The sequence below is a fragment of the Anser cygnoides genome, chromosome 1 (genome assembly GCF_040182565.1).
Source record: "Anser cygnoides isolate HZ-2024a breed goose chromosome 1, Taihu_goose_T2T_genome, whole genome shotgun sequence".
NCBI classification, from domain to species: Eukaryota; Metazoa; Chordata; class Aves; order Anseriformes; family Anatidae; genus Anser; species Anser cygnoides.
In genome coordinates, this window is record NC_089873.1 from 13,047,949 (window position 1) to 13,073,732 (window position 25,784).

The 25,784-nt window shown below is 47.0% G+C and overlaps 1 protein-coding gene across 2 annotated transcripts in view; it reads right to left on the reverse strand.

The window, feature by feature from the left end:
- RSBN1L (round spermatid basic protein 1 like) overlaps positions 1-10,594 on the reverse strand; it is a 53,531-nt gene extending 42,937 nt beyond the window's left edge. For both annotated transcript variants that reach the window (XM_048068545.2, XM_048068543.2), the window contains exon 1: positions 9,910-10,594. In XM_048068545.2, coding sequence (XP_047924502.2) covers positions 9,910-10,549 — 640 coding nt within the window. In that variant the 5' untranslated portion in view covers positions 10,550-10,594. The remainder of the gene's footprint in view (positions 1-9,909) is intronic.
- Positions 10,595-25,784: the final 15,190 nt, after the last annotated feature.

The window sequence follows — 25,784 nt, forward strand, 5'->3', positions numbered from 1 at the left end:
GAACAAGGATGAATGAAGGACTGAAAGAACCTTTTATTACCGGCTCATGAATAGCATCACAGGCCGGTGAATCCTGCAGCTCTGACAGCAGCAGTGCCTACGTAGGGACAGAGAACAAGCTGAAGCCTTTTAAAGGGCCTCTAGTTTACTTTCACTTCTAGAAAGCTGAGACAATGGTGAGAGATTCCAGACAAAAGAAACAATGGAAGTGTCCTACGACCCCCTCCAGCAGCATCCACAAGCAGCTCATACCTGAAGTGACTGTAAATGTAACGTATAAGCAGCTGAGGAAGGTTTGAAATAAATTACACTCAACTATTTCCCTTGTAGAAATCGCGGTGCTACAACAGGACCCCGTGTACGGCCTGAGGCATGTAAAAGAACAGCTGAGGATCCCAGTTTAGGCGTACAAGTTCTCAGGTCTCCTCCCTCTTGAGTTTTCAGTTCAAACGGCTTCAGTTTATGAGGAAAATTTTTTATGGGGTAGTCTGGCTGGCAGAACTGACACACAGCTCCTGAACAGTTCTGCAGAAGGATCTCCTCAGTGATCCACGTCCCACTTCACAGCTCACAGTGGGATGCAGAGATAAACTCAAAAATTCTTTTAAGATGGAGTTTACCACAAAATCTATCACAACTTAGCCACGCTGGCTCTACAACAGTAAGTTTAAGAGTATCCAACAGTCATTACAGCCCATATGCAGAATTAAAACACCTTTCCTTGTTAAATGCCATATGCTAAGTGCAGTTCCTCAAACACAGTCTCCATGCTATCTGCTGACGTAGCAGTAACACTAAAGCCGGTGTAGGTTGACACAGGCTCTAGAGCGCTTTGAGAGTTTCCCAAACACCACAGAACATCTTTGAGTGGCTTCTCCAAGATAAAGTTTCACTGCCCTCTAGCCATGCACCATTTCAGTCCAAATCTCACTTTCTCAAACAAGAAAATCCTGTTTGAAAACAAACGCAGCCAGCATTGGGCAATTTACAACCTAGGTGTTGTACAATAAGTGACCAATAAAAGACAAAGCCTGTCCTGTTGAACAAGTCAACAAAACCTGCGAACTCCAGTATGGTCTTTTGGAGATTTACTGGTAGCAACCAGTACTGACATCAAACCTTCGGTTCCCCACTTCATTTGCAGGGCAGCTGCGTCTCAAAGCAGTAAGGATGCAGAGACGCTTACAGCAATCTTCGCATGTCCACAGGATATTCTGCAGTTACCTCCCTACAATACTACTGACAACTAACAGAACTGGGGAAGAGGAAAAAAAAAAGAGCTTGAGCTGCAATAGGTAAGGGGTGAAACGAGTCTCCAGGGCACTGCAACACACAGGGAGATGACTCTGGACAAGAGAACATCAAGTACCAGCAGGCAGCACCTCCCTGTACGTCACAGCACTGCACAAGCAGCTGGAACAGACTGCGTGCACCACGAACTACTGAGCACTTAGAAAAGCAATTAACGAATTCAAGTTGCACATGCTAACGAGGACATCATTTGAGTTCAATGTAAGGTTAGGGGGTAATTTGACTCAAAGCGGGGCGTCAAGTTGTACACAGAAAGGCCTTGTGTTCGGTATGTTCAAATAAAGGCACGACTTAGAGTTGTGATCCATTACTGGAACTTTTTCCACAAGGGTGGGTTTTGGGGGTGGGAGTACATTTTTTAAAAGTAGGCTTAAAAAATAATAAAGAGATGTTCTAGTCCAAATAAAAGATTAATTCAAATTAAGTACTAGGTACAGCATATGTTCTGCAGCAAATCACATGAAGGTTTATAATAAACCTTTCAAAATTCATCAAAGTTCTATGTTATTTTTACATGAAGCCACCTGAGCCTACCTACATGTTAATAACTACTTTCCCATTTCAGTTGATATCCCAGCAATATAAACTTCAGTTTGACTTCAGCCGATTTAGGTGCTCCCGCTTTTACCAAGGTTGTTCTGGTAAGGGATAATCAGGAGATTAGTCATGAATATCAGGACTTGTTCAACTTTTTGATCCATTTATTAAGAAAAAAGTAACGTCTGCTCTGTCTATTTTGAAGAGGGAGAAAATAGCAAATCTTAAAAGCTGTTATTCCAATGCCTTGAGGGGGAAAGTCAATCATGTCGCCATCTATCACCTCGGAAGTGACAGCAAAGAATACTTATATGGGTATTAAGATGCCAACAAAAATGCAGTGAAGCAAGCCTCTCTGGGAAAATACCAGCTCCTCTACTGGAGACTTCAACTAACACTTGCTGGTTTGTCAGCACATCAGTCACACCAAAATCCTTGACATGAAGCCATCCAGAAGCCTACGCAATGCTCTAGATCTCGACTTGCCCACACTTACACTGCTGCAGGAAGGTTCTTGTGACACCCACCGCTCGGTGCTCCACGACACGCTGACTTCCCTATCTTACCGCTCGTCTGAAGACTTCCAGGAACCGGCTCCAAAGAGCTGATGAAATATTCAGGTCCCACTTCACATTAAGCCATACTGGCATCTTACTCACTTTTGTCTTTTAACAGCTACAGTGGGGGAAAACAGCTTAACCAAGCAATTGCAGCTTACCCAAGCAATTACATACCAACTTGTCTTCTCATTACTGCAGCGCACAAACCCGTACCAGTCTTCTCACGTGGCTACTAATTTTACTACATGCTCTTCCTGCATGCACACACACACTTCCTATTCCTGTACATAGCCCTAAATACACGTTACATCAAACTTTCAGCTTTCAGTGTATCACAGGGTACAGAGGGACGGACCCTGCACCATTTTGCAAAGATTCTTCCATATAAAAATGTACTTTTGCTTTGTGTGTCTTTGACAAAGAAATACACTGCTCAGGAAATAACTGCTCACAGACTAAACAGATTGAAAATATCTTCTGCAGTTCAAAAAATAAATGCCAAGCACAGCAGGACGTGGCTATGGAAGGTCCAAGCAACAGTGAAGATTGCTCCTTCATTTTCAAGCTCTACTGTCCGAAGAAATAAAGCCTCTAGTACAGTTATTTTTAGCTCTACTAAATACGCCAAAGGCATGAGTAAACTTTTCAAAATACGGAGATCTGGGGGAATACGTATCCTTGTTTACAGTAATCACAGCACCCAGTGAATTAAGAGATTTCTGGGTGTCTCACATTCCCAATACAAGTGTCACTACAAGTGCCATTTTCTTTGCATTTAAGGTCCTACAGGAACAGCATACCCACAAAAAAAAAAAAGCAGCCCCAGCAGTATATCTCAGGAAGTGCTGTATACGGATGGAAGACTCCATTACAAGCCATCTCCCACCTCACCTTCCTAAATGGCATCTAAAGAATGTTCTCACTCAATTAACTCCCCCCGATTAATTGAATTAATTCAGCACAACACGCGTACTTCCTCCTCGAGCCCAAATGCTCCAACATTTTCTGGGTGTTGGGCCAAGTGGAAAAATAGAATAAATGGAGGATGAACTGTATTTATAAGGTACACAGCCACGTGCACCTAAGGCTATAGGAAGCGATTTCCTAACTAGGTACCTTCTCGTAACGGTTGCAACAATTTAGGAATCGTAAACAGAATCTGATTTCAGAAATGTAGACAGACCTTCTTCACCTCTGCTGCAAGTGTCCTGGAAGAAAGAGGTAAATCAAGTGCACATAGAATAGGTCGAGCAGGAAACGCTTTGTCTTGGCTTACGTGCAAAGCAGCTGCCGCTCTGTGCAACCCGCACCTTGAAGCCGGAGCTCGAGCGAGGCGGCTTTCACCCCGAGCCGAGCTTCAGAGCCTCGTCAGAGAGATGCCAGAAGCTGCAGCTGCTTTGCATCGGTTTTCCAGATGGTAACCCACATCAGTAGTCAGCCATAGATTATGTTCAAAGTGCTCTGCCTCTCTCCCCTCCCTTTGATTTAAGGGCTGTCACTGCACATCAGGCAAAATATTTACAAGCCACTGCTAACGGCCGCCGTCAATACTGCCAGCGCCCACAGCGCTGTGCCGGAGGGAAGGGCGAGGAGGAGGGGAGCACATCGGGCACCAGCCCTTCCATCGCCCTTTCCTCCCTTTAATACAAACACCCATAAAGTAAAGCCTCAAGAAGGCGTGTTTATCTGGCCGGGCAGACGCGTTCAGTACATTTCACACCACTACGGTAACGGCCCTGACACCTGCACATCCATCCATCCAAACAGCCAACCCTCCTGAGGTCTCACACACGAGGAAACCCAGACAGTATTTCTAAGAAAAAAAAAAAAACACAATAGTCTTCTCATTCCAATAAATACAAAGAAATACTTGGCAGACATCCGTTTCAGCAATTAAAGCTTAAAATCCAAGGTACGATTAAAGACGACCCCTCGACAGCTGCAAACTTTTCCCCAAGCCCTCCAGTGAACGGGAAGGAAGGAAAGCCCCTTTTCAGAATTAAAATACTTAGGAGAAATGTAAGCCTTATCTCTCTGATTCCTCTAATCTCTGCAGTTTCTTTTCCTACGTGCAGAGCCGTACAAGCCAAGTGTAAGCCCAAGCACTGGGGAGTTGCATCAGAAAGCAGCAGTGGAGAACGTGGCAGCTGCAAACAAGGCCTCCAGAAGCGGTTTCAGATCTGACGCTTCCAACTGCTGTGCTGATCTAGTTTCAGCTCAGAAAAGCTATTTGCGATTCGCTGTTTGCGATTCTACAACCGGAGTAAATTTCTGTGTATAACTGGCATGCAGAGCTGGTTCTGGGGTACAGGAGAGGCTTCGTTTGCTCCCTGACTTAAAAAACAAAAGATTTTGTTCTCTCCAGCAAGGCTTCATGGTAACTTCACAGAAACAAAAGGGGACAGGATCCCTCTGGACAAAGATACACTGCCTCAAACTCACCTCAGCATCAGATGCTTAGTTTGGAGAACTGGAAGTGACATTTATGTAAGCTGCAAATAAATCTTGACCATCTCAAGAAATTCGTGAAGTGCTTCTTCCTCTTGTGTCTCACACCTAAAGCCCTCAACACTTTCTGAGCACTGCTGACTACAATGGGGTATCTGATTAGAAATATATTGCAGAATTCAGAGGAGTGAGCACAAAAACGGCCTCTGGATTTAAAGGAGTCGGGAGCAGGGAGAGGGGTGGTCGGGTTAAGCAGGACAGTAAAAAAAAAAAAGGGGAAAATAAATAGAAATGAACAGAAGGAAATGTTTAGCAGAAGGAAAAAGGCAACCTACCCAACAAGATGACGGTCCCAGATCTAAAGAAGGGAAACAGAAGAATACCCTAAGCTAATTTGCTAAGTTAGACTATGAAACGAGCTTCCCAATGATGCAAACTGAACTTCAGCAGCAGCCTGAAATGTGAAATTTCTTAAAAGTTCAAAAACCCTTAAGAGGCATGCAAGTCAAAGCGACAACGTTACCAGAGGAATCAAAGGTAAATGTCTGTCTGAAATACCACCTAACCTATCTTTCAGTGACATCAGACTGGAAGTAAAAGCAAAAGGCTACGGTACCATGCTCAGCTTTGCTTTCCTGCTCATAGGGGAAACCCCCAGCAGCAAGTTAAAAATACCAATCTCGTTCTGTAATGGCTTGCACACTGAGGCAGTGTTATCAGCAAAGCCATCACTGAAGACGAAATACGAAGGAGGAAGGGAGGGAGAGAGGAAAACTGTACACGGAGATGGCAAAAAGAGGAGACATCTGAGGAGCCTGGCTCCCACCCTGCAGCACGCCTGGGGAACAAACCAAACCAAACGAGCTGATGGGGCGGGGAGTGGCTGACCCGAGCCTCGCGCTGCTAGGAAAACAATTTCAACTGGGAACTGCTAAAGCGGAGTATCAGTGAAATAACTAACTGGGTCGGCATAGTCACAACCCAGAACGGCAGGCGCTTCCCTCAGACCCGCACGGCATGTGAAAACACGGCCAGTCACACAGCTCACAGTGCTGCTGGCCAGAGCGAACCCGCCAAGTAAATGGCAAGTTTGTTTTGAATGGTCCGAACCTCACGTCTCCAGGATAAACCACGCAGGGGGCGACACGGCCTTCCAGATTCTCTGCCCTCATCTCAGGGCTCACCCAACCCATTTAGGTGAGCCTGGAGCTGCAAGGCCTGGCTCCGATCCTCCAAGCTCGAGGCCCTGCCCATGCAACGGCCACAAACATCTCCCAGCGAGCAGTTGTTCAAGGAAGGAAACACGACAAATTTTAACGGGTTTAAAGACATCATGCTTTCTGTTAACCACCTTTAACACCTTCCTGTCACTCAGGACAGAAGGGTGCCTCAAAACCGGGTGCTCTGGCCCAGCAGTCATCACAGGCAAAGGACAACCAGCAGCCCTCACGCTCAGCTCTTCTGCCTGGGTTAAGATGGCAGGCGCAGAAACTTCTCACCGTTTCCTGCTCTGTGTCAACACCCCATGCTATCGGCACTAGAATTAGGAAAACGCTATTGGTACTCCCCAGTTTGCAAGCCCTACGATGCCAGTTTTCCAAGCCCAGACCTCACGTTCATCCACCCCACATCACCACGTGCCCACATTGCCTTGGTGCACCACAGCCCCTCACGGCACAGGTCCTGCCCTTCCTCCCCAGCTGCACTCCTCATCTTCTCCTGTACATGCAGGCCCTCCCCCTCTCACCAGAGCAACGTTTTTTCCCCCGGCACCGTAACTGCTGTATGCAGAAGAGCATGCACACAGCTCACCACCTGGAACACACAGCCTCCTAACCCACCAGCACCCTCCTCAAGCTCATTTGGAAACCCCTTCCACCTCTCGTGCCTACATGCAATCCATCTCCACTTTGACTGTGAAGGGGGCAGTGGAGTTCTTCCACCTTCAGATTTTTATAAATAAGCAAGTCCCACCTGTTCCACCCGCTTATCTTCCGGTAGTTTTATTTTCCTGTACAGGGCTCCGCACCTGTAGCCTTCTAACCCGCCCCACCTCCCTTCTGAGGTGAGGCACTGACAGGCGCACCAGCTCTGAAGGCTACGCACAAAGCCATCGATACTGTCAGTTCTGCGTTGCTGCTCGCTCTCCGACGCACTGAAAGCGAAAAAGGCTGGCTAGAGGCAGGCTGCAGAAGAGGCACGCTGCGCTTGCCTGCATTAGGTTGATTTTTAGCAAGTATTACCAGCTGCACATACGACAGCTTCCGCAAACTTCTCTCATCACAGAGGGCCATGTGTTACTCCTGCATTCCCCCTACGTATTCTGTTCATGCAAGCAGCTTAGACTTCTTTTTATTATATGAAATCCTTTCAGTTTGCCCCGATGTCGTACCTGTAGGCTGCCTACATTTTTCACTGTCCTTCTAGGTACCCTGCCTCTATCCTTCCTTGCTTTTCCGCAGCACTTACCTGTGTCTTCTGCCCCATACCAAGATCAGCATCACCTCCCTCTCACCATTTTGCATGCTGTTTCCTCCCTCTTTTCCCAAATCCACTCATTCCAAAAACACTGCCGCACCCCGCATCCCTTTGGTATCTTCTGATCCATGCCCCCACCCTCCTGCCTTAACCCATCGGTCTTTGTTTGCCTCCATCGCGAGGATTCGGGATGCCCTCCCTTCCTCCCCAGGGTCATTCTTTTCTCCCTCCATAACTGCGTTTCTCCTTCCCTCTCTGGAAAGTAAATTATTCACAGGATTAACAGCACAAACCTGTTCTTTAATCTACAGACAAACACAGAACCACTTTTCAAAGGCCGGCTGCTCTCAGCAGAGGACTCGGTGCATCCCTCGCTTTCTTGCGGCCCTCTCTGCTGAAGCACACAGCTCAGTGAATCGGAAGCTCTTTGACGACGTACAGAACTACGTCAGCAGCTATGGCGATAGAAATCACTTCCTCTAAACAGATCTAAAGACCTTGACGCCATAAAGGGATCATTTGCCTCGGAAAACGTCCCGGCCTGTTCTCAGGCTTTCAAAGCTAAGTTAAACGTAAAAACACCTGTTCTGAGCAAACAGCAGCTCAAACCTCAAGTACTTGTACCTGCCAGCACACAGGTTGTATTTGAGAAAATGCCCTCCCCTGATAAGAGCGGGAGGACGTAAGGCCTCTCTACAAGGCCAATCCCTACTTCCAGGAGGGTTCAATTCACAGTTATTCAGCTGACACCATCACTGTCATCATTTCTTTTACCAGCACGCAAAAACATTTCATCTTGTTATTACAATATTGTTCCCGGAGATTTATTGCCACAGTTGGGTAACACTGGTAGGACGCCACGGCAAAGGGAGCGAATATGGTTATTATTTTCATAACTTCGCAATGAAGATACTGTGAGCTTCTGGGTAGCTATCATAAACAGCAAAACCACTTCACCATCATTAAATGTTTACTGAAAGCAACTTCCAAAGATTTTTCCCAAGTCATCTTTTGGACAGAAGAATGAAAATAAACGTACCTAAACTGAAATGCTTGGAAGTGCTGAAATGATGTACTTAAAGCCCCTTGTTCAGCAGCAATCAAGGTCCCAACAAGAAAATGCACAGGACACATTGAATCAAGAGAATGCAAATAATTTAAAAAAATAAACAATAAATACTCAAAGGTAAGCAAATCTGAACACCTAATGCTACAGCACAGATTAAGATACCAGTGGGAACTAGCAGAAAATGCAGTAAGGCAGCTGGACGATGTAATCGATAGATAGAAAATGGTATATTGATATTAATAATTGGTCTTCACATGCTTGGCTCATCCTGTAAGCACAAGGAATAGCCTATAATCAAAGCAACCTAAGCCTACACAAACGCTGCAATTTATCTTTTCTTCGAAAGAAAGAAAGGAAACTTGCTTCAACTAGGTAATGGAGCAAATGTTTGAAGTTCTTTGCATTTTAATATAAATGCAAAGGCATCAACATCTCGTTTAAGGTCACTGGAGACTCGGCAACCATATGCTGGTAAAAAAAAAAAAAAACATACTCCTGTACTGCCCTATATTTCCTAAGCATCTATTGCCAGTGCCTGTCAGCAACAAGCTAGCCTAATATCTTATCTCACCTGGAGTGGCCGTTTGTGGCCAAATCCATTAATAAACTAACCCAGCACTCCTGACCTTCCTCCTGAAGGCCTGGCGCATTTCTTGGAAGCTTACAGCCCAGTAATTTTCAGAAAATAAAGGAAAGCTGAAAAAACACCTAAATAAGACACTGACAGTCTGCTTATCTAGATTTCAAGTGCATGGTCTGTGACACTCCATGACTTAGCCTGTAAAAACGAACAGCCCGATAAATGAGCTCACCGAGGGTCCCTTCCAATTTTTAACAAACACGTATTTTCATAACGCGCGGTCTCTGTCACAGCAGCGACAGAAACTCGATTTCTTCGGCAGACCCCCAGAAAACCCCCGGACACCCTTATTTCCCTAATAGGTAAGAAAACCTAAGGCCTCTGGCAGCTTCTGGCTGACGCCATAGCTAATTCCACACCCCCTTTTTTTTTGACAGGATTGACGGCAGAGCGAGCTGCCGCTGCCTTCCCTGGGAACTTGCAGAGAGGCAGGGGTCCCCCGGAGCATGGGGGGTCCCCCACACGAACAGTGGGGCTCCCCCCCACAAAAAGAGGGGCTCCCACACACAAAGAGGAGGTCTCCCCAAAAGCAGGGGGCTCCCACACACGACCAGGGGGTCTCCCCAAAAGCAAGGGGGCTCCTGAAAAGCAGGGGGCTGCCCCACACAAACGGGGGGGGGTCTCCCCAAAATCAGGGGACTCCCACACACAAACAGGGGGGCTCCCCCCAAGCAGGAGGCTCCCCAAAAGCCGGGGGCTGTCCCCCACGACCAGGGGGGCTCCCACCAAACAGGGGGCTCCCCCCACGACAACAGGGGGTCTCCTCCGAAACAAGGAGCTCCCCCCCACGACCAGGGGGTCTCCCCCGAAGCAAGGGGGGGGCTCAGCGGCCATCCCACCCCCCATGAGGTGCCCTCCCCGCTCACCTTTCTGCAGCAGCAGCTTCACCTCCCCGTTCTCCTCGCGGGCCGCCGCGCTCAGCGCCCCGCCGCCATCTCCCCCCACGGCGGCGGCGACGGCGGCGGCCCCGGCCCCGGGCAGGGCTCCGTGCTTCCTCCTCTCCTTGTCCCGCTTCTCCTTCGGCCTCTTCGCCTTGGCGCTGCCCACGACGGCCACCCCTCCGCCGCCACCACCACAGCCGCCACCACCACTCTCAGCGGGCAGAGCCAGGCGGTGCCGGTGGTGGCGGTGCTGGTGCTGCCGGTAGGAAGAGGAGGGCGAGGCGGGCGGCAGCAGCACGGCGGGCGGCGGCGGCAGCAGCTTCCTGGGCAGCGGCGAGGGGAAGGCGAAGCCCCCCGAGCTCCCCGAGGGCAGCGCGGCGAAGCCCCACGCCGCGGGGCCGCTGAAGCTCGGCACCACCGGCGGCTGCTTGTTGCCGCCTCCTCCTCCACCGCCGCCCCCTTCGCCGTTGACACGCTTGGAGCCCTTCAGGCTCCTCTCGTCGGTCCCCTTCATTTTCTTGGCGGCCGGCTGCGACCCGCGGGGAGCCTTCGCGTCCGGGCCCGGCCTGGAGCCCAACGGCTCCGGCGACGCGGCGCCACGGCCGGGGCTCGGCGGCGCCGCCATTTTGCGCTCCTGCCTCTATTTACTCGCCGCTCGCCTCGACCGACGGCGGCGGGAGGGGCGGGAGGGAGGGGGGGCAGCCTCCGCCTCGTCCAATGATCGCCAAGAGAAGCCGGAGTGACGGCGCGATAGGCCAATGGGATGGCGGGGAGGGGGCGGGTTCTCGGGGGATTGGGGGCGGCGGGCTCGGCTGAGTGCGCAGTTGGGGAGGAGGAGGGGGGTTGGCGGGGAGGGCGCGCGGCTCGGGTCGCTTCGTCGGGGGTCGGGGCGGGGGTGTGGAAGGTGACCTGAGGGGGGACTGGTGGCGTTTTGTGTTAATTTCTCGGGGTTTTGGCGTCCCCAGCAGCCTGAGGGGGTGGAGGTCTCGGGAGGGCTGGCGCGGGGTGGTGAGGGTGGGATCTCGCGCGTTTGGCGTCGAAGGGTGAGATGGCGGCGGCGTTGTGGGCTGAGCCTGAGCGCCATGCACGCTCCCGAATCGTCGTCAGAGGTTGGGCTGGAGGCCTGGTGGGAGGACGGCCAGTACTGCTGGGGCTGTGAGAGATGGCAACCCACCTGAATTACCAGCCCTCAGGAGCAGCAAGACCATTCAGCCCTCCGCTGCTGGTGCAGCAAAGGGATGGCCTTACTGCATGAGGCAGCACAGCATATAACGTGGGCTTGTTGTCCCCAGTGAGAGCTCGCCCAGCCCTGCCTATGGCAGCTTGAAATGATCCTGAGATCTGTTGTAAGCCAGCAGAGGTCACAGGAATAAACAGAAGATGAGTCCTTGGTGCCTGGAGTTGCTACACTGCCGGTGTCCCACTCGCATTAATCTCACTCGTCCTCGGAAACTTTCGTTCTTTCCTCAGTGGAAAGAAAGGGTTAGCTACCGAATCGGGCTGTATCTGTCAGGCTGCTACAAATCAAATTGCTTTATGAAGTTTTGTATATGCTCTGTTAGTGGACAAATAAGGTCTGGAGATTACCTTTGCCTTTTTTTTTTTTTGCTTCACACCCTATTTTCATGTGAGCTACAACTGATCAGCCCCAGAATAAGCTTGCTTCTAGTAGTCCTGCTGTCTTCTCCTTTATTTCATTTTTTTTTGCAAGTTATAATCCAAGGTGAATAGGATTCAACATTCATCTCAAAACAGTGAAGAGCAAGTTCTCTATCTAGCTAGCTCTATTAAAAGGACTTTTCCTCACGTGATTTCCTGCTGTAAGGGGGTATCTTCAGGCTGGATTTCTGGGCATGGTGGGGAAAAATGGCATCTATATCAAAGAACAGGAAAAAAAAATGCAGCGTGTACTTTAGCCGTAGTCAACTACCATCCAATCCCAGACCAAAATCCAGGTATAAATGTACCTATGAGAGGCTGGCATAACTAGGACCAGCCTGTGATTACAAAGGTCGTCTTCAGCTTCCTGAGAAAGAAGTTTATTACCTGCATAAGTCAGTGAGAACAACCTGTGCATTTTAATACCGCTACAATGAGAAAAATGTAGGCACCTTGTGGCACTCTAGCAACTTTGCAGACTTTAAAACCCAGTTCATCTTTCTCCTGCACTGGTATTGACACCAAATCAAAGGTTTGTCAAGTTCATTGAATGAACTTTCACTATGCGTGAGATACAACTATATTTTCACACCCAGCTTTGGAAACTTCAAAAAACGGAACAGCGCTTCCCCAGGGCTTTGATCTTTAGCAAGAGGAAATGCTAAGTTGTGCTGTTGGCCAAAGAAAGTTGGCAGGGTACCCAGAGTCTTTTCACGGAGTGTACCTGGGCCTGCAGCAGCGATGCAGTCGCCACGTACAGCTGTCACGTTCCCCCACGGCCCAGAGCAAGCCCGAGCTGTCAGCACAGCGCTGCGGCTGCCAGAGGCCATCGCCAGCCTGCGGAGCTCTGCGGGGCCTTTACGGCTGCGTTGACCGCAGCCCCTGTGAAACGCTGAAGTCACCTAGCAGCACAACGTCACTTTTCTCTGTGCTGCAAACTTACCAAGATTTATAGGACTAATTAGTCTAGGTAGCTATGGCAGTAGCAGAATACCTTTTAATGTGCACTTCCATTAATGATGCTGATAATTGAGACAAATCTTCATGCTTCTGAACTTAATAGACATGGTGGATATCTAAAAAAACAATGCACTGAATCATAATGCAATGTATTAATGTGAAAACGTATATGAAGATAAAATTGTTGTGTGGGGGGAGTCATAGCCCAAAACTGTATTTCAAAAGCGACACCTAAACTAGTAAATGTACAGCAGACTTTGACAGTTGACAATATGCTACTAAACTTAAGTCAAACTATTGTTTTCTTTGCTTTTCCAGGTAGTATACTGTACTTATAAATGTCAGCCAAGTTTTTATTAGTTCATTCTTTAGGAAATGCAAGAGCAGAGCAAGGTGACATAGTACCCAATTATGTGTAATTGTTGCGTGCTGGAGAGAAGCGTGACTAATGTTTGGAGGTTTGCTCCTGCTATCTCAGAGCCATTTGTCAGCAAGGAAAATTACATGACGCTGGAAATTCCGACGCCGGTTCTGTGTTTAAGTTCCCACAGTCCTACCTCCGTGTGGCTGCTAGCCTGGTGCTCACACGAGAAATAGGTGTTGGCCCCGTCGCTTATGCTGTCAGTGATCACAAGGATGCATCAAATTGCTAGGCCGTACTTAAGGCAATCCTAAAATACTTAAACCAAATGTCAGTGCGTCTTTCTTTGTAAATACAAGCCATCTTCTATGGGGAAAAGACCACATAAAGGTGTTGTCTTCAACCTGACATTAAAAAGACAGGCCTGAATTCGGTATTACACATAATGTTTTACTACACCCTGAAAATACTGGGAATGCAGAAGCTGTACAAAGCAATGAAAGAGCCTTACTTAAAGCACACACTGCATAAATGCCAGGTTAGGGCCACAAATTCATTCCAACGTTAAGAGGAAACAGCAGAATATAAATGCTTATAGTAAAATGATAAACGTTGTCAAAAATGCTGCCCCTAAAACCAAACTATTATAGGGTGATGGAACAGTGCCTAGTGCCATAGCTCCAGCCCTCCGCCGTGGCTGCAGAGGGATTTATGAACTCCGAGAGCCTTTGTGGAAATCAGTTGCTTGTGGAACGACTGCAGCAGGACACAGAACCCGTAAGCGCAGAGACAATAGAAGCTTGTTAGTTTTAGCAGAAGACTTTCAATGGATTGTGGAAACTGTATCAACGGGCTTTGCTCTATACTTTCATATGCACTTAGGGACATCTTTGAACATTTCCTGGAGCATAAAAATCCCAAAGAGTCAAAAAACGTAACAGTAAAAATGTCAGTTTGTGTTGTCATTTTAATTAGAATTATGAAGTAGTAAGAGCTGATATAATTGATTATTAATCAAAACATTTGTTTAAATATGTGTCTTGTTACAACAACTAAGTTAGTATATACGCAAATGTATAAGTTTTGTTAAATTTCAAGACATACCCCGTAAAAGAAAACGTTATGTATAAGTGCTGTAGACAGATCAAGTTAAAATTGTTGTGGCTTTGTGCTCTTAGCTGCCCACCAAAGTGATGCACCAGAACCTTGCTAAGGTCTCCAAATGAAAATACCATTTTGAGAAACATTATTTAATCTCTTTACAGTTTCAACAGTTTGCTTTCCATGTGCTTATTTCCTTGGTTTGGCATCTGTTCAGTTTCTAATTCAAGCATGGAAATAATTGTGCCAAGAGTAAATTGAAAACATTTGATAACACTTAGACATCTTTATGCTGGTTTTTGTCTGCAAAATAAGCTAAATGTAATTATTACTGCTATTAATTTTCCTTACAATTCATTAAAAGTAAACATATTCACCTTGGGGAATGGAGGGGAAAATTAGCCTTCTTATGGGTCCAAAATTTGCTTACAAAGGCAGTTTCATCATGTAGAAGTGTGATGTATTTAAAAAAAAATGACTAGAAAAACGTAATTTTCCATAGTCAAAGTTTTCAGGACAACCAGTGGCAAATCCAAATTCTTTTGTAATTACCACCCGAACAATTGAACTCCACGAGACAATCGGGACTGACTTGGGTTTTGACTGGGAGCTGTTGACAGCGTAACAAGTCTTGCTGCAGTGGTTTAAGAATTTCCATCCACCGTTGTGCTCTCAAATCCTTCACGACAGACTGGAAAAAATGGCAGTTTCTCCCCGCTGAAGCAGTGTGCACATACAGCCCGGCATCTTCGGTGAAACAGGTGACAAAGCTGGGTTTATGCTAAAAAGCGTTTTTTCACAGGATCAGCTGAGGAACGTGTCTCCTTTCTGGCTGCTCAGGGGGCAGAGGGCTAGGCGCTGGGAAGAGGGGCAGACGAGACAGCTGGGGCCAGTAATGCTTTTTATTGCAGTGTTCATCAGCCAACACTTTTTAGAATCCATAAAAACCACAGAAGGGATTTTACACTTCAGAGAGGACCTACAATAATCATATCATTTACTTTTTTTTTTCAAATACCTACATCTTACTACCTAACACCTCTTAAATCTTTAAGATGGCTTTTTTTTTTTCCTTCTCACTCGTATTTAACATATGAAATGCCTTAGCTCCTGTATTTCTTTTCTGAAATATAATAACAGTCACAGCAATGGAGCGGACTTGGAAGGTATTGATATACACAATTTCCAATTATATTTTCTCACACTTGAAAAGATTATTTGCTTTGCTGTTGTCTTCACAGCACCCAAAAATGTAGACTATTTGAAACATCCTTAGGATTTTTCATAAGGAAAAAGAAAATGAGTGATTAAAACATCAGTGTGGAAGCAACAGGATGCAAGTCAAGTAAACTTCTATTTCCTTACATTTAGGGAAAAGATGGTGGAACAGAAGTCTTACTCAATTTATTGTTTCAGTAAATACTCGTTTAGAAGCCGCTGGTTTGTGACTGCGGAGTTTTTACAGGTTACCACCCTCCTCACTGACGTTTGGGTACCCTGCCGTCTCTCCTGGTCCGGACAGCCCTGTACAGATAGTTACACTGCCAGTCATGTTCTCATCTCCCTTAGGGACCGCTACCTCTATAGCTACCTTCACTTAAATTCCTTCAGGGTCTGGCCACAGTAAGGTTTATTCACCATACCCTATCGCCATTTTTAAAGAACATGCCTCCGAGTCTAAACCTTCCTGTGTTACACGTACCGCGGCTGCTAGGGAAAGACTGTACGTGGCCCTGTCCTTAGTCAAAAGGAGGCGGCAGGAAAGCGCCCACCCTGCAGGCCGTGCCACCAGGGCTTTGCCTCGCCGTGCCTGGAAGTCGCCAGCCTTCCCTCTGCTGCAGGCCGCTCCGAAAGCAGCAGAGAGAAGGAGCCGCGGGTCATCTCCTCGGCTCCCGCAGGCACGGGAGTCAGCACCTCTTCCCTGGGACTGGAGCTGCGGTGGCCACATTTCCAGGAACAAGGAACAAATAAGCTGAACCATGTCTGCCCAGGCTTAAAATAGCCTCATACCTCATCCTTTCTTTAATATCAGCTTGTGAATTCTACAGGAGACTTGCAGCAGGAGAGGCTGTGGGCTTCGCAGCTCATTTTGGCTCTAGTTTGGTTTTGACTATCTTGTTTTATCAACCTCTGTTATAAAAATGAGGAATGATTTTGTAAATCCTAGTTTTTCCAAACATCCTTATATCATCGCGTCCTTCAATCTAATCGTTTGCTGGTTTACTGACAGTGAAAATACCAAAATATTTTCAAAAATAAGATGTGTTCCCAAGATCTTTCTAAAAAGTTGAGCATTACTTTGATTTTAGTCATGTTCTCCCTTGTCAGTCCACAGTCAATTACAGCCCCTATTACCAACAGTCAGCTGTGTGTGCCTGCATAACCTACAACCTCTTTATAGCCTCTTCCTTATTTTTTTATTTTTTTTTAATCTCTGAGTGTAGATTTCCAAGCCTTCCCCTGTAGGGGGTAAAATTCTTGCATGGTATAGGCCGCAAATCCCAGCTCTGCAGTCAGCACTCTCGTGTCATACGTTCCAACCAGCACTTTCTTCTTTTGTTCCTGAAGCGCAGTCCCTTCACAAAGACTGGAGTGATAGAGTTACAAGTTCATGAAGTTCAGCATTTTCCTGCCCCTTCTTGCTATTTCTAACCGTGCCTCAGCTACAGCTCAGCTGAATTTAATCTGTAGTGGTAAAAGCAACAAGGAGAATACCTACCCCTGAGGAAAATGGATGCTTCAGCTGAGTTTATCTGCAAGAAATTAATGCAATGGAGAAATGGGAAGAAAAATGATCAACAAGGCTGAAGGCAGATGGGTAGTCCTCTTAGAGGTAACCAGCTGGGTTAGGACTGACACTGAAGGGTGAAGGAATATGGGCCTGTGTTTTCAAAGGCTGTTGGAGCTGCAATAAAGATATAAAAAATTCTTAGCAGACACCACTTTTTTTGTATATAAATGAAGTTCTTTGTAGCTATGATACTGACATTACAAAACATGCGTATGCATATGTACATATACATGTACATATATACATACACATATACATATCATCAGGAGTAGTCAGCGGGAATTCAACCAAGCTGATAAGGTTGTGGAGATATTTGGACCTCTTTGGAGACCTTCAGAAGCCGCCTGGACGTGGTCCTGGGCAGCCTGCTCTGGGTGTCCCTGCTTGGGCAGGGGTGGGAGCAGCTGGCCTCCAGAGCGCCCTGCCAGCCTCAGCAGTGCTGTGTTTCTGTGACATACACACAGGCAGAGCTTGGTAAGCAAAAGAGCAATTTGCCCTCTGTACCATGAGAGGTACGGTGATGGGAGCTCTTCCAAAATGCGTTCTCCATTCTCAGTAAGTACTTGGATTATACCCCACGTCAAAACCAAAATCAGAATCTTTGCAGAGTTCATTGGGGCTGCACATAACCTCCAGCCCTGCCATGCACTGTGTCACGCACAGAAGAGTGCCCAGCTACCGCCCAGTTATAAATGATTCCCAACAAACCTGCTTAAATGACAGTGTGATCAAGGCAAACTGTATCTTCATCCAAAGAGATTGCTTATTCGGCCTCTGATGGCATTCAGGAAAAGCAGCTGACATCTGAAAGGTTTTATCATGAAGCTAGAGAATATCTTTTCTTTTCATACGTTCCATGTGCCCCAAAGGGAATAAAGCACAAGCCAGTAGCTGTCAGCAAGTAAAAGGAAACCGAAGCTTTTATACTAAAGATGTCTAGACCATAAGAAATTTTATCTTTTGTTTGTGTGGGTTTTTTTTAAGTTACAAAGGTTTTGCAGAGAACCCCAGAATTCTGGCATTCAGATGCCAGATTCTTTTTCTTCCACACCCAGAACTCCCTGGAGAGCTCTTACAGTCAGTATCCACTCTCTTAAAACCTTTGAACTCTTTTCTATGGCTGAGTTGAAATTACCAGGCTTTCCTAGTTCAGAATGTCAATATTTTATCTCAGGCTTTTGCTGCTGTCCTGGAGAAAAGAGCTACAGGCAGTTTTATCTAAATAAATCAAGACACTTTGTCTTTTTTTTTTTTTTAACTGTTGTAATAACTTTTTTCCTATATGCAGAAGCAATACTCAGTAGGTTCAGCACCAGATGTGATGTGATAGCATATGCTAAAAGACATGTTTAATGTTTTGTCTTATAGAGACTGTAGCCCGCACTTGCTCACATCTGTCTTTAAAAGTGACCAAAGCAGGGTGCTATAGAGTTGAAAAGCAGGGGGGAAAATAATAATGTTAAATCTAGACAATGACTTGTGGACTTTCCTGAGCAAAATCGTGGAAAATCCATTGCTGTCCACTGCAGATTTTAGAAAAGTTAAAGTCCCTTGAACAAAGTGCTGCTTCACGCGATGACAACAGCTGATTCATTTTCACGTTGTGTTTGACTCAGAATGAAGCAGCTGAAGAACCAGGAAAGGGCGACTGCAGCCTTGACCAGGTAACGCCGAGGGACATGACCCCAGTAAGGCAGCAGGTTCACAGCTGCAATGTGAAGGCCACAGAGAGAGCTACCAGAGTATTAATATCCTGAGTATTAATATCCTACCTTTGTCCAAATTGAATCTGGTTCCTTTCACCCATGCCACCCAGAGGAAGAGGCCTTTGGTGAGTGTCCAGTGCACGGTGCTGTGGCTCTGGGAACAAGAAAAGCCAAAATGCTAACGGACGTGCTGTCCAAGCTGGAATGTCCCCTCCGAAGACAGACTGAGCTTGGCTGATTCGGAGCCAGACGTTCTCAAGCTCAGATGGCTCCTCCGGGGATGAAGTGCGTGAGGGTATTTTCCCGAGAGAAAAGGCAGCAGCTAGTTGTGCAAGAATTGTGTCTAAATACGCTTCACAAACAAAACTCTGGGTTTTAGTATTCTTACAGAAAAAAAAAAAAAAAAAAAGAGCTGCTCAGCTTCAGCAACAAGGAGCTGGCAGTGGTTGTTTGGAGTCCTTGTGCCTGTACAAGGGGCATGAAGTTGGGGAGGAAGTAGCCTCAGCTAGTCTGGCCACCACGTGCACGTGGGTCTGGGGTGGAATAAAGGCAGCCCTCCAAAACCACCCGTTTAAAAGCACTCCTTTCTTCCCTTCATTACGAGCACGTTCTGTGATGGAAGTGGTGATTTATTTCTCAGTAGGTTGCCATTGTTTCTTTTAAAAACTGCGGTCCAAAAGGATTTGCTCATCTTTTTTGTCCTCCTATCCCTAGAGGCTAAATACCTCTGCTGTTTCAGAGACAATTTTTGCAGTACCTTTAGTTCTGTGAAACGCAGGTCTTGTGTCTTCGAGACCAACACGTAATTGTAGAGTAGCAGTTTGTATTTCTAAGTTTATATGTATAAGTGGCTACTTGTGAGTAGCAGTTAACCTTTCACTGCTCACTTCAGCTTCTCACTCATATAAGCAACAAATATCTACAAGGAAAATCCTCCCATAAAGAGCTTTACTCTTTACTCACAAATTTTATTCCACGTTAGAAGCAGCAGCTCTTTGGGCCCGTAGCCTTGGTGGTTCTGGGAAACGGTTAATTCAAGACAAACACAAGTAGAAACACATTTACCATAACATCGACGTAGCTGGATAATTGTGCGCCAAGTTTTGAGACAATAGCATTAGAAAAGCACCTCACAAGAACTGCAGGCTGGGTTTAAGTAAAAGATACCAAGCTTACATCTCATTGGGACGTATTTACATTGAGTAAGGTCACCCAAAATGTTTCAATGTATGTACTGGATGGCATCTGAAGGCTCAGGAATCCAGTCATGGTGGAACGAGTAACGTTAACGCAAGTCTCACACAGCACCATCGGACTCGGGTCACTGTCTCGAGGGCGGGTGTTGATCTGGCTCCTCCCAGCCAGCTGAGGTAAAAGAGCAGTTGCAAGGTAGGTCGGTGCTTGCACGGTCTTGCCGTGGCTTCGAGGCAGGAATGCCAGCAGCTCTGTGACAGTGAGCCCCAGACTGCAGCCACGCTTCAGGCAGGATCCGTCACCTCCCACAGACAGGCCCGGAGGCTGCTCCTGGCGGGCTCCGGGCTGCTGCGGGCCTCTGTGGAGGCTGAGCAGGGAGGGAGGGAAATGGAGAGGAACGGCTTCACGCAGACACAGACCTGCGTCACCCAGCGAAGGGCTGCTGTACGTGCTTGCTTGGCGCATCTGCACAAACCCCACGGAGACAGGAGCTGCCCCCGGCTCGCCCGCTGAGTAACGCACCTGAAGCGTGTGTGTACGGGAGGTTGTGTACGCCGGCGTGCTCTCTCTGGGGCCTACTGCTACGTGCATCTGGGGCTCTGGGAGAGAAAAGGAAAGGGGGAGATGGGGAAGAGTTAAATTCAGGAGAAGCTTGGGCACCACACAGCATCCACAACATGAAAAACTAATTTACCCGTAGACAGTAGTTTTGTAGGGTCTGAAAAATTGTTTCAAAAAAACTAACAAACAAAACCACAATCCAGTGTTCGTTCCAGCATCACTAACCTTGTATTTATTTGCTTTCTGGAGACAGAAGGGGAAAGAGCTGGCCAGCAACACTTTTGGGAACTGCCAGTTGTTCCACTAGTCAAAGTACAATACGGGTTGATTTACATCACAGGAATTACTTGTATTGCTTCTTTCTTATCAGTGGATGGCACGTTAGCAGGCATTTAGAAAAACATATATTCATTGCAGAGTAATGATATCAAATTGCCACTGTTCAGGTGTCACACTGAGGTCCCAAAACCTACACGTGGCAACATACTACTCCTGAAATCGTCATTCTTCCTTTCTCCACCTCCCCCAGGACGTTTCATGAATCAGCTTATCCATACTAACTCCACCATATTTTTTTCTCCCACCCTGGGGAGTAACCTATCCCAGGGCCTGTTCAGGCAAAAAAAAAAAAAAAGGCAAGTGTACAAGTGCACATTTTGTAGAAACTCAACCCCCAGCCGTTCGTTTAATAGCAGCGTCTTCCTTGTGCTGCATTCCTGTTACCTAACCACACCTCTCCTGCCCCTCGAGGATCTTACAAAACTGGGAACCTGCTGAACGGGTTCACTTCAGCCTTTCATTACCCACAGGCACTGACACTTCCCTCCTGTACTCGCCGCGATTCAGTGATTCAGTTTTACCACTTCTCCCCAGACTCCTCATTCTTCCTGACTCTGACATTATTTCTCACCACGCACCAAGCAGAGACCACGACAATTTATGAACGTGTTTTGGACGAGGTTCTCCTTCCAGGCAACTTGCTTTGCTTCTGAAGCTCTCACAGCTCACCCCCCAGCAGCGCCGTGACCCCAGTTAGGAGTCACTTGCTAATGAACTCGTTACACAGACCACTGCACACGGGCTGCCTCGAGAGCACCCTGGTGGCACGGACTGTTCCCAACCACTGGAAATGCAACACTGCATTCCTTACTGAAGTTCACAGTGATGGTTACTTCAGTTTTTAAACTGTATCTTATGAAACATAGAACAGAAGCTTTTTATTTTTATTTTTAAATTGCTAGCCTTCAACTGACGGCGTCAGTTGTGTTCGGCTATCACAGGAACAGGTGGAATTAGGCTCCAGCAGACCCAGCCCTCCCTCACTTACAACAAAACAATTGCATTCAGTGCATGGAAGGTAGGCTTTTAATAGGAATGAAATTCTGAAAAAAGAGAAGTGTCCTGGGCAGTGCTGAGAACACAACGTACAAGTATCATTGCAAGGTTGTGTTCAGCATAAAGTATACACAGCGAGTCGTGAGACTGCTTCAGAGATGCAGCAAGATGTTCAGCAGCTGCCATGGGACAGCAGAGAGCTGGCAGGCTTCCTCCTAAGATTTGTCCTCCTCCTGCCAGCTTCTCCAGGCTCACTCCAACAATAAATACATCACTTGAGAAAAACCCAAAACCAACAAACAAACCAACAACACCACCACCACCAACAACAAAAAAAACTGAGAGAGAGAAAAAGAACTAACAAAAACTGAAGCAAGTATAGCAAAAGATTTAAAAATACTCATTCATGAACCTAATTTTGTTCCTTTTGACATTAGGCCAGAGATGTAGCAGGTAAAACATGCACCGGGAGGGAACCACACGCCAGCCACCTTCTGCTGATGGGTGAGCACAGCCAGCAGCAGGGCAGCTCAGCACAGACTTTGGTGCTCCGTGTTCTAGCAATGGGATGCTCTTGGAACAAAGTCTTCATTTGACTTGACAGTCAAGTCCTCCACGGGATTTTGGCCCTACCTTCTTGAAAGACTGTGCTCTATCTGCACTGAGGACTGTAACTCTGTTGATCAAAGCGGGAAGCGTGGATATGAAGGAATTTCCACTTCACCGGCTGAAACTCACGGCACTCCGTCGCGCTGCCCACAGTGCTAACCGCTTGCCCTGTTAGAGCCCCAACCTGCAAACATGGACACGCATGCCTAGCTGCAGATGAATGGCCTCATTGAGCTCCCCACGGCTGCCTACATGCAGAAGTCACTCACAAAACTGTTTGCAGGATTTAAGCCAAAATGCAAAACTCGTTTCTTGGCTTGGCATCACCACAGTAAGTTCTTCATGCAGACACATCGCATTTCCAGGGATCTACGGAGGAGAGAGTCAAGTGGGTAAAGCAGACTGTTACGGTAACGACAACTTGGAGCAAAACAGAAGATGTTTTCAGCTAAACCTCTTCAAGAGAAGCCAGCTCACCCCAGAAGTTCGGGCTGTGAGCTGCGAGCACACAGGCAAACAAGATTTCCTTCGCTAGCCGACTGCACCGGGAGCGAGAACGCTGCGCTTGTGCCACGCGCGGTGTGGGAAGGGATGGATCCAGATCTGGTACAGATCTGGAGGGTGATTGGGGATAGCACAGGATTGCAGAAGGGAACTGAAATGGTCAGAAAGTCACACCAGAGAGAGCCTGGCTTCCACCAAGTGTTGCTGAGGGCGGCTACTAACTGCTGCGCACGCTGTAACCAACTGCACAGGCTCAGAGCATGCCGAGGAGCCGGGCAGGGCATTGCTCTGGCTTGCCCCAGCCGTACGTGTCCTCATTTTACGCATTCCTTGCATTTAGCCCTGCTTTTTAGCCCACACAGCAAAACCTTCCAGGAAGCCACTTCAGCTCCTCAGGTAATGTTGGGAAGAGCATTTCAGGACCTCCTTTGACAGAGGGCTGCAGCAATTGCAGCTTGTTTACACTGCTGGAATGGCACTTCTCTCTCAAGCATATTTATTAAGGCCAAAAAATCCCCAAATGACAGTTGTGTATGGTCGCCTATGCTTGCATACTCGGTTACATGAATACTGCATTGTGCACAGCCCTTAGCCCCCAGCTCCTCCTCCTCCAGCTCCCCTTTCTTCAGAGCTGCTTGTCATGCCTGGGGGCAGAGAGTTACTCAGAAAGCAAGCAAAGCCTCTCTGATCAAACCTAACACCGTGCCCTAGAACCTGCAACTGAGCTCAGCTGATTTTGCAGCTTTGCACACATCAGGCAGGAAAGAAGCAGGCTCCTAAAAAGCTGGGCAAGCACCCGTCCATTTTCAAATGGAGCTGCAACAGCAGCAGGAGTGGCAGTGATTTTATTGTATGTTATTGTATAGCTGTGTTTTATTGTATTAATATTTTATTGTATAGCCATGCACCAATCTCACATTCATGTCAGGTGTAGCTTTTAGGACTTGCAGACCGAATTACAGCTCCGCTAACAAAGTGGAGCCCTGATAATGCACAACGCCTGACTTTCGGAAGTTCTGCAGAAGTTCTTTCAGAGGTTTGATGTGCATCGGGAGAGCTAATGGCTGCAATGAATGTGTACACAAATTTACACATCGGTAGCTTGCTGTGGACACCAAAGATTATGATAAACCTTTGAAAGAGCCAGACCTTCCATGTGCATATCTCCATAGCTACATCCCCAACAAAGCGCAGAGGTCAACGTGGGCTGCGCATTGAGGTTCACCCGGGGTCAGGTTGGAAGAGGTTTGGACCTTGAGCATTTTTCTTTTATTTAGGTTTTCCACAGCAGGTCTATGTATGCCGCAAAGTTCATCCTTACAGAAAGAAAGGTAAAACTTTTCATAACTGTCTTAAACCTTCACATGCACATCTTTAGGGCAAAATGCAGCAGGGATAAAGATTTACAAAAAAGCAATGATGACAGGTAAGGGTGGGGACCTGTAGAAGCTGAAATAACTCTGATTCAGCTCCTCAACTTTTCTGCTTCTGCCCTCAGATGATTATAAGGAACCTCTAAGTGCACCATTTCCTCCCACTCATTTACCTCTTCCAAATGTCACCCATCTCTCAGCAGATGCGTGTATTTTTTCTTTCCTCCTCCATTTTTCTGTTTGCCCTCAATTCCATCCTAACTTCCATCTCGCTGTCTTTTTTTCCCTTAAAGCTCTTCTTTCCCTTAAAGCTCTTCTTTCCCCTCACAGCACACTCTTTATGTCTGTGTGGGTGTGTGCACGTGTACGTAATGCTTGAGCTTTTTGCCTCTCTAAACGTTTAGCATTTTTCTGCGCTCACTTCTTCAGTCCGTCTCCTGACACCTCCTTTAGGACCTGGTCCCAACCGGCTTCTTTCTTGGACTCTTTGGAACCATTTCTAAAGTCTGACTTCAGATGCACCAAACACTAGGTCCTTTTCCTCCTCGCAGTCCTGAAAATCCTTATTCCTAGGGCTCACCCTTTTCCTGAATTCTCTCTTTTTAACCCTTTCGGTGCCCTTCAGGAGGCTTCTCCCCCCAGCCCCTCCAGGTGTGGGTACTCTGAGTGATCTCTAACAAACCCCAGTGTCACGAAGGTGTGCTCTCATCATCCAGATCCGTCTCCTCCTGCACAAAGGCGTTACACAGTTTCTTTTCTCTCTCCTTACTGATACCTAGCCATCAGTTGAATCTCCATTTGGCTTAATTGGACCTTCCCTCCTCCATTTTCCTTATTCTGCTCATTCTTCCCACCTTTGTGCTTGCTGCCACCACCCCAACCATCACTGATGCCCGTTCCCTTCCACCTGGACTTCTCTCCAGGCTCTGATTTAGGCTAGTCAGATCTTGCAAGTCTTTTCTGCTGAACATACAAGATCTAATCTTCTCAGAGCTCTTGCCCATCTTCCATCTCATTGCACCTGCACAAATAAAATTGTCTTGCTGACACCCATGAGAACAGCTGCCCTCCGGACTTGCCAAGTGTATCACGGCCTCATTTTTCTGACTCTCATCTTACCCCTTGTTCTGCCGTTGTCCATCACACTTAACAAAAGTGTTGTTTTCAGCTCCAATGTACTCCACAACCTTAATTTTACCCTTTGTGCGTTTCTAAGAGATCAGCTTTGGCATAAGTGACCTGCCAGGCCTTCATGATCCCTCTCCAAGCCTTAACACCAGCTTTATGTCTTCCTTGCTGCCCCTCAAGTTTGCAAGTTTCCTTCACAGTCCTCCCAAAGCCATTTCACTGTTTAAGAACTTTCCTTCACTGAGATACTTACAACGCAACCTCGTGCAGATTGCACGCATCGGTTTATTTCTTACCACAGAGTACTGTTATGGGCACCCTGCACTCCTGTCTGCGACTCTAGGTAGGGGAACCCACGTCCTGTTGGCTTTCTTCAGCCTCCAACACAATGAGTCCCGGTCCAAAGCCTGGTAGTAGCATCTAACCGCTGCATGACCCGAGGTGGAATCAACATCTGTGAGTATCTTATAAGCTTTCTAGGCCCTACATGACAAGGACAAAGAATAGGTGTTCAGTTGAAAGACAAATATTTTTTAGAGAGAAGATTTAACAAGCAATAATTAGCATAAAAGCTACCG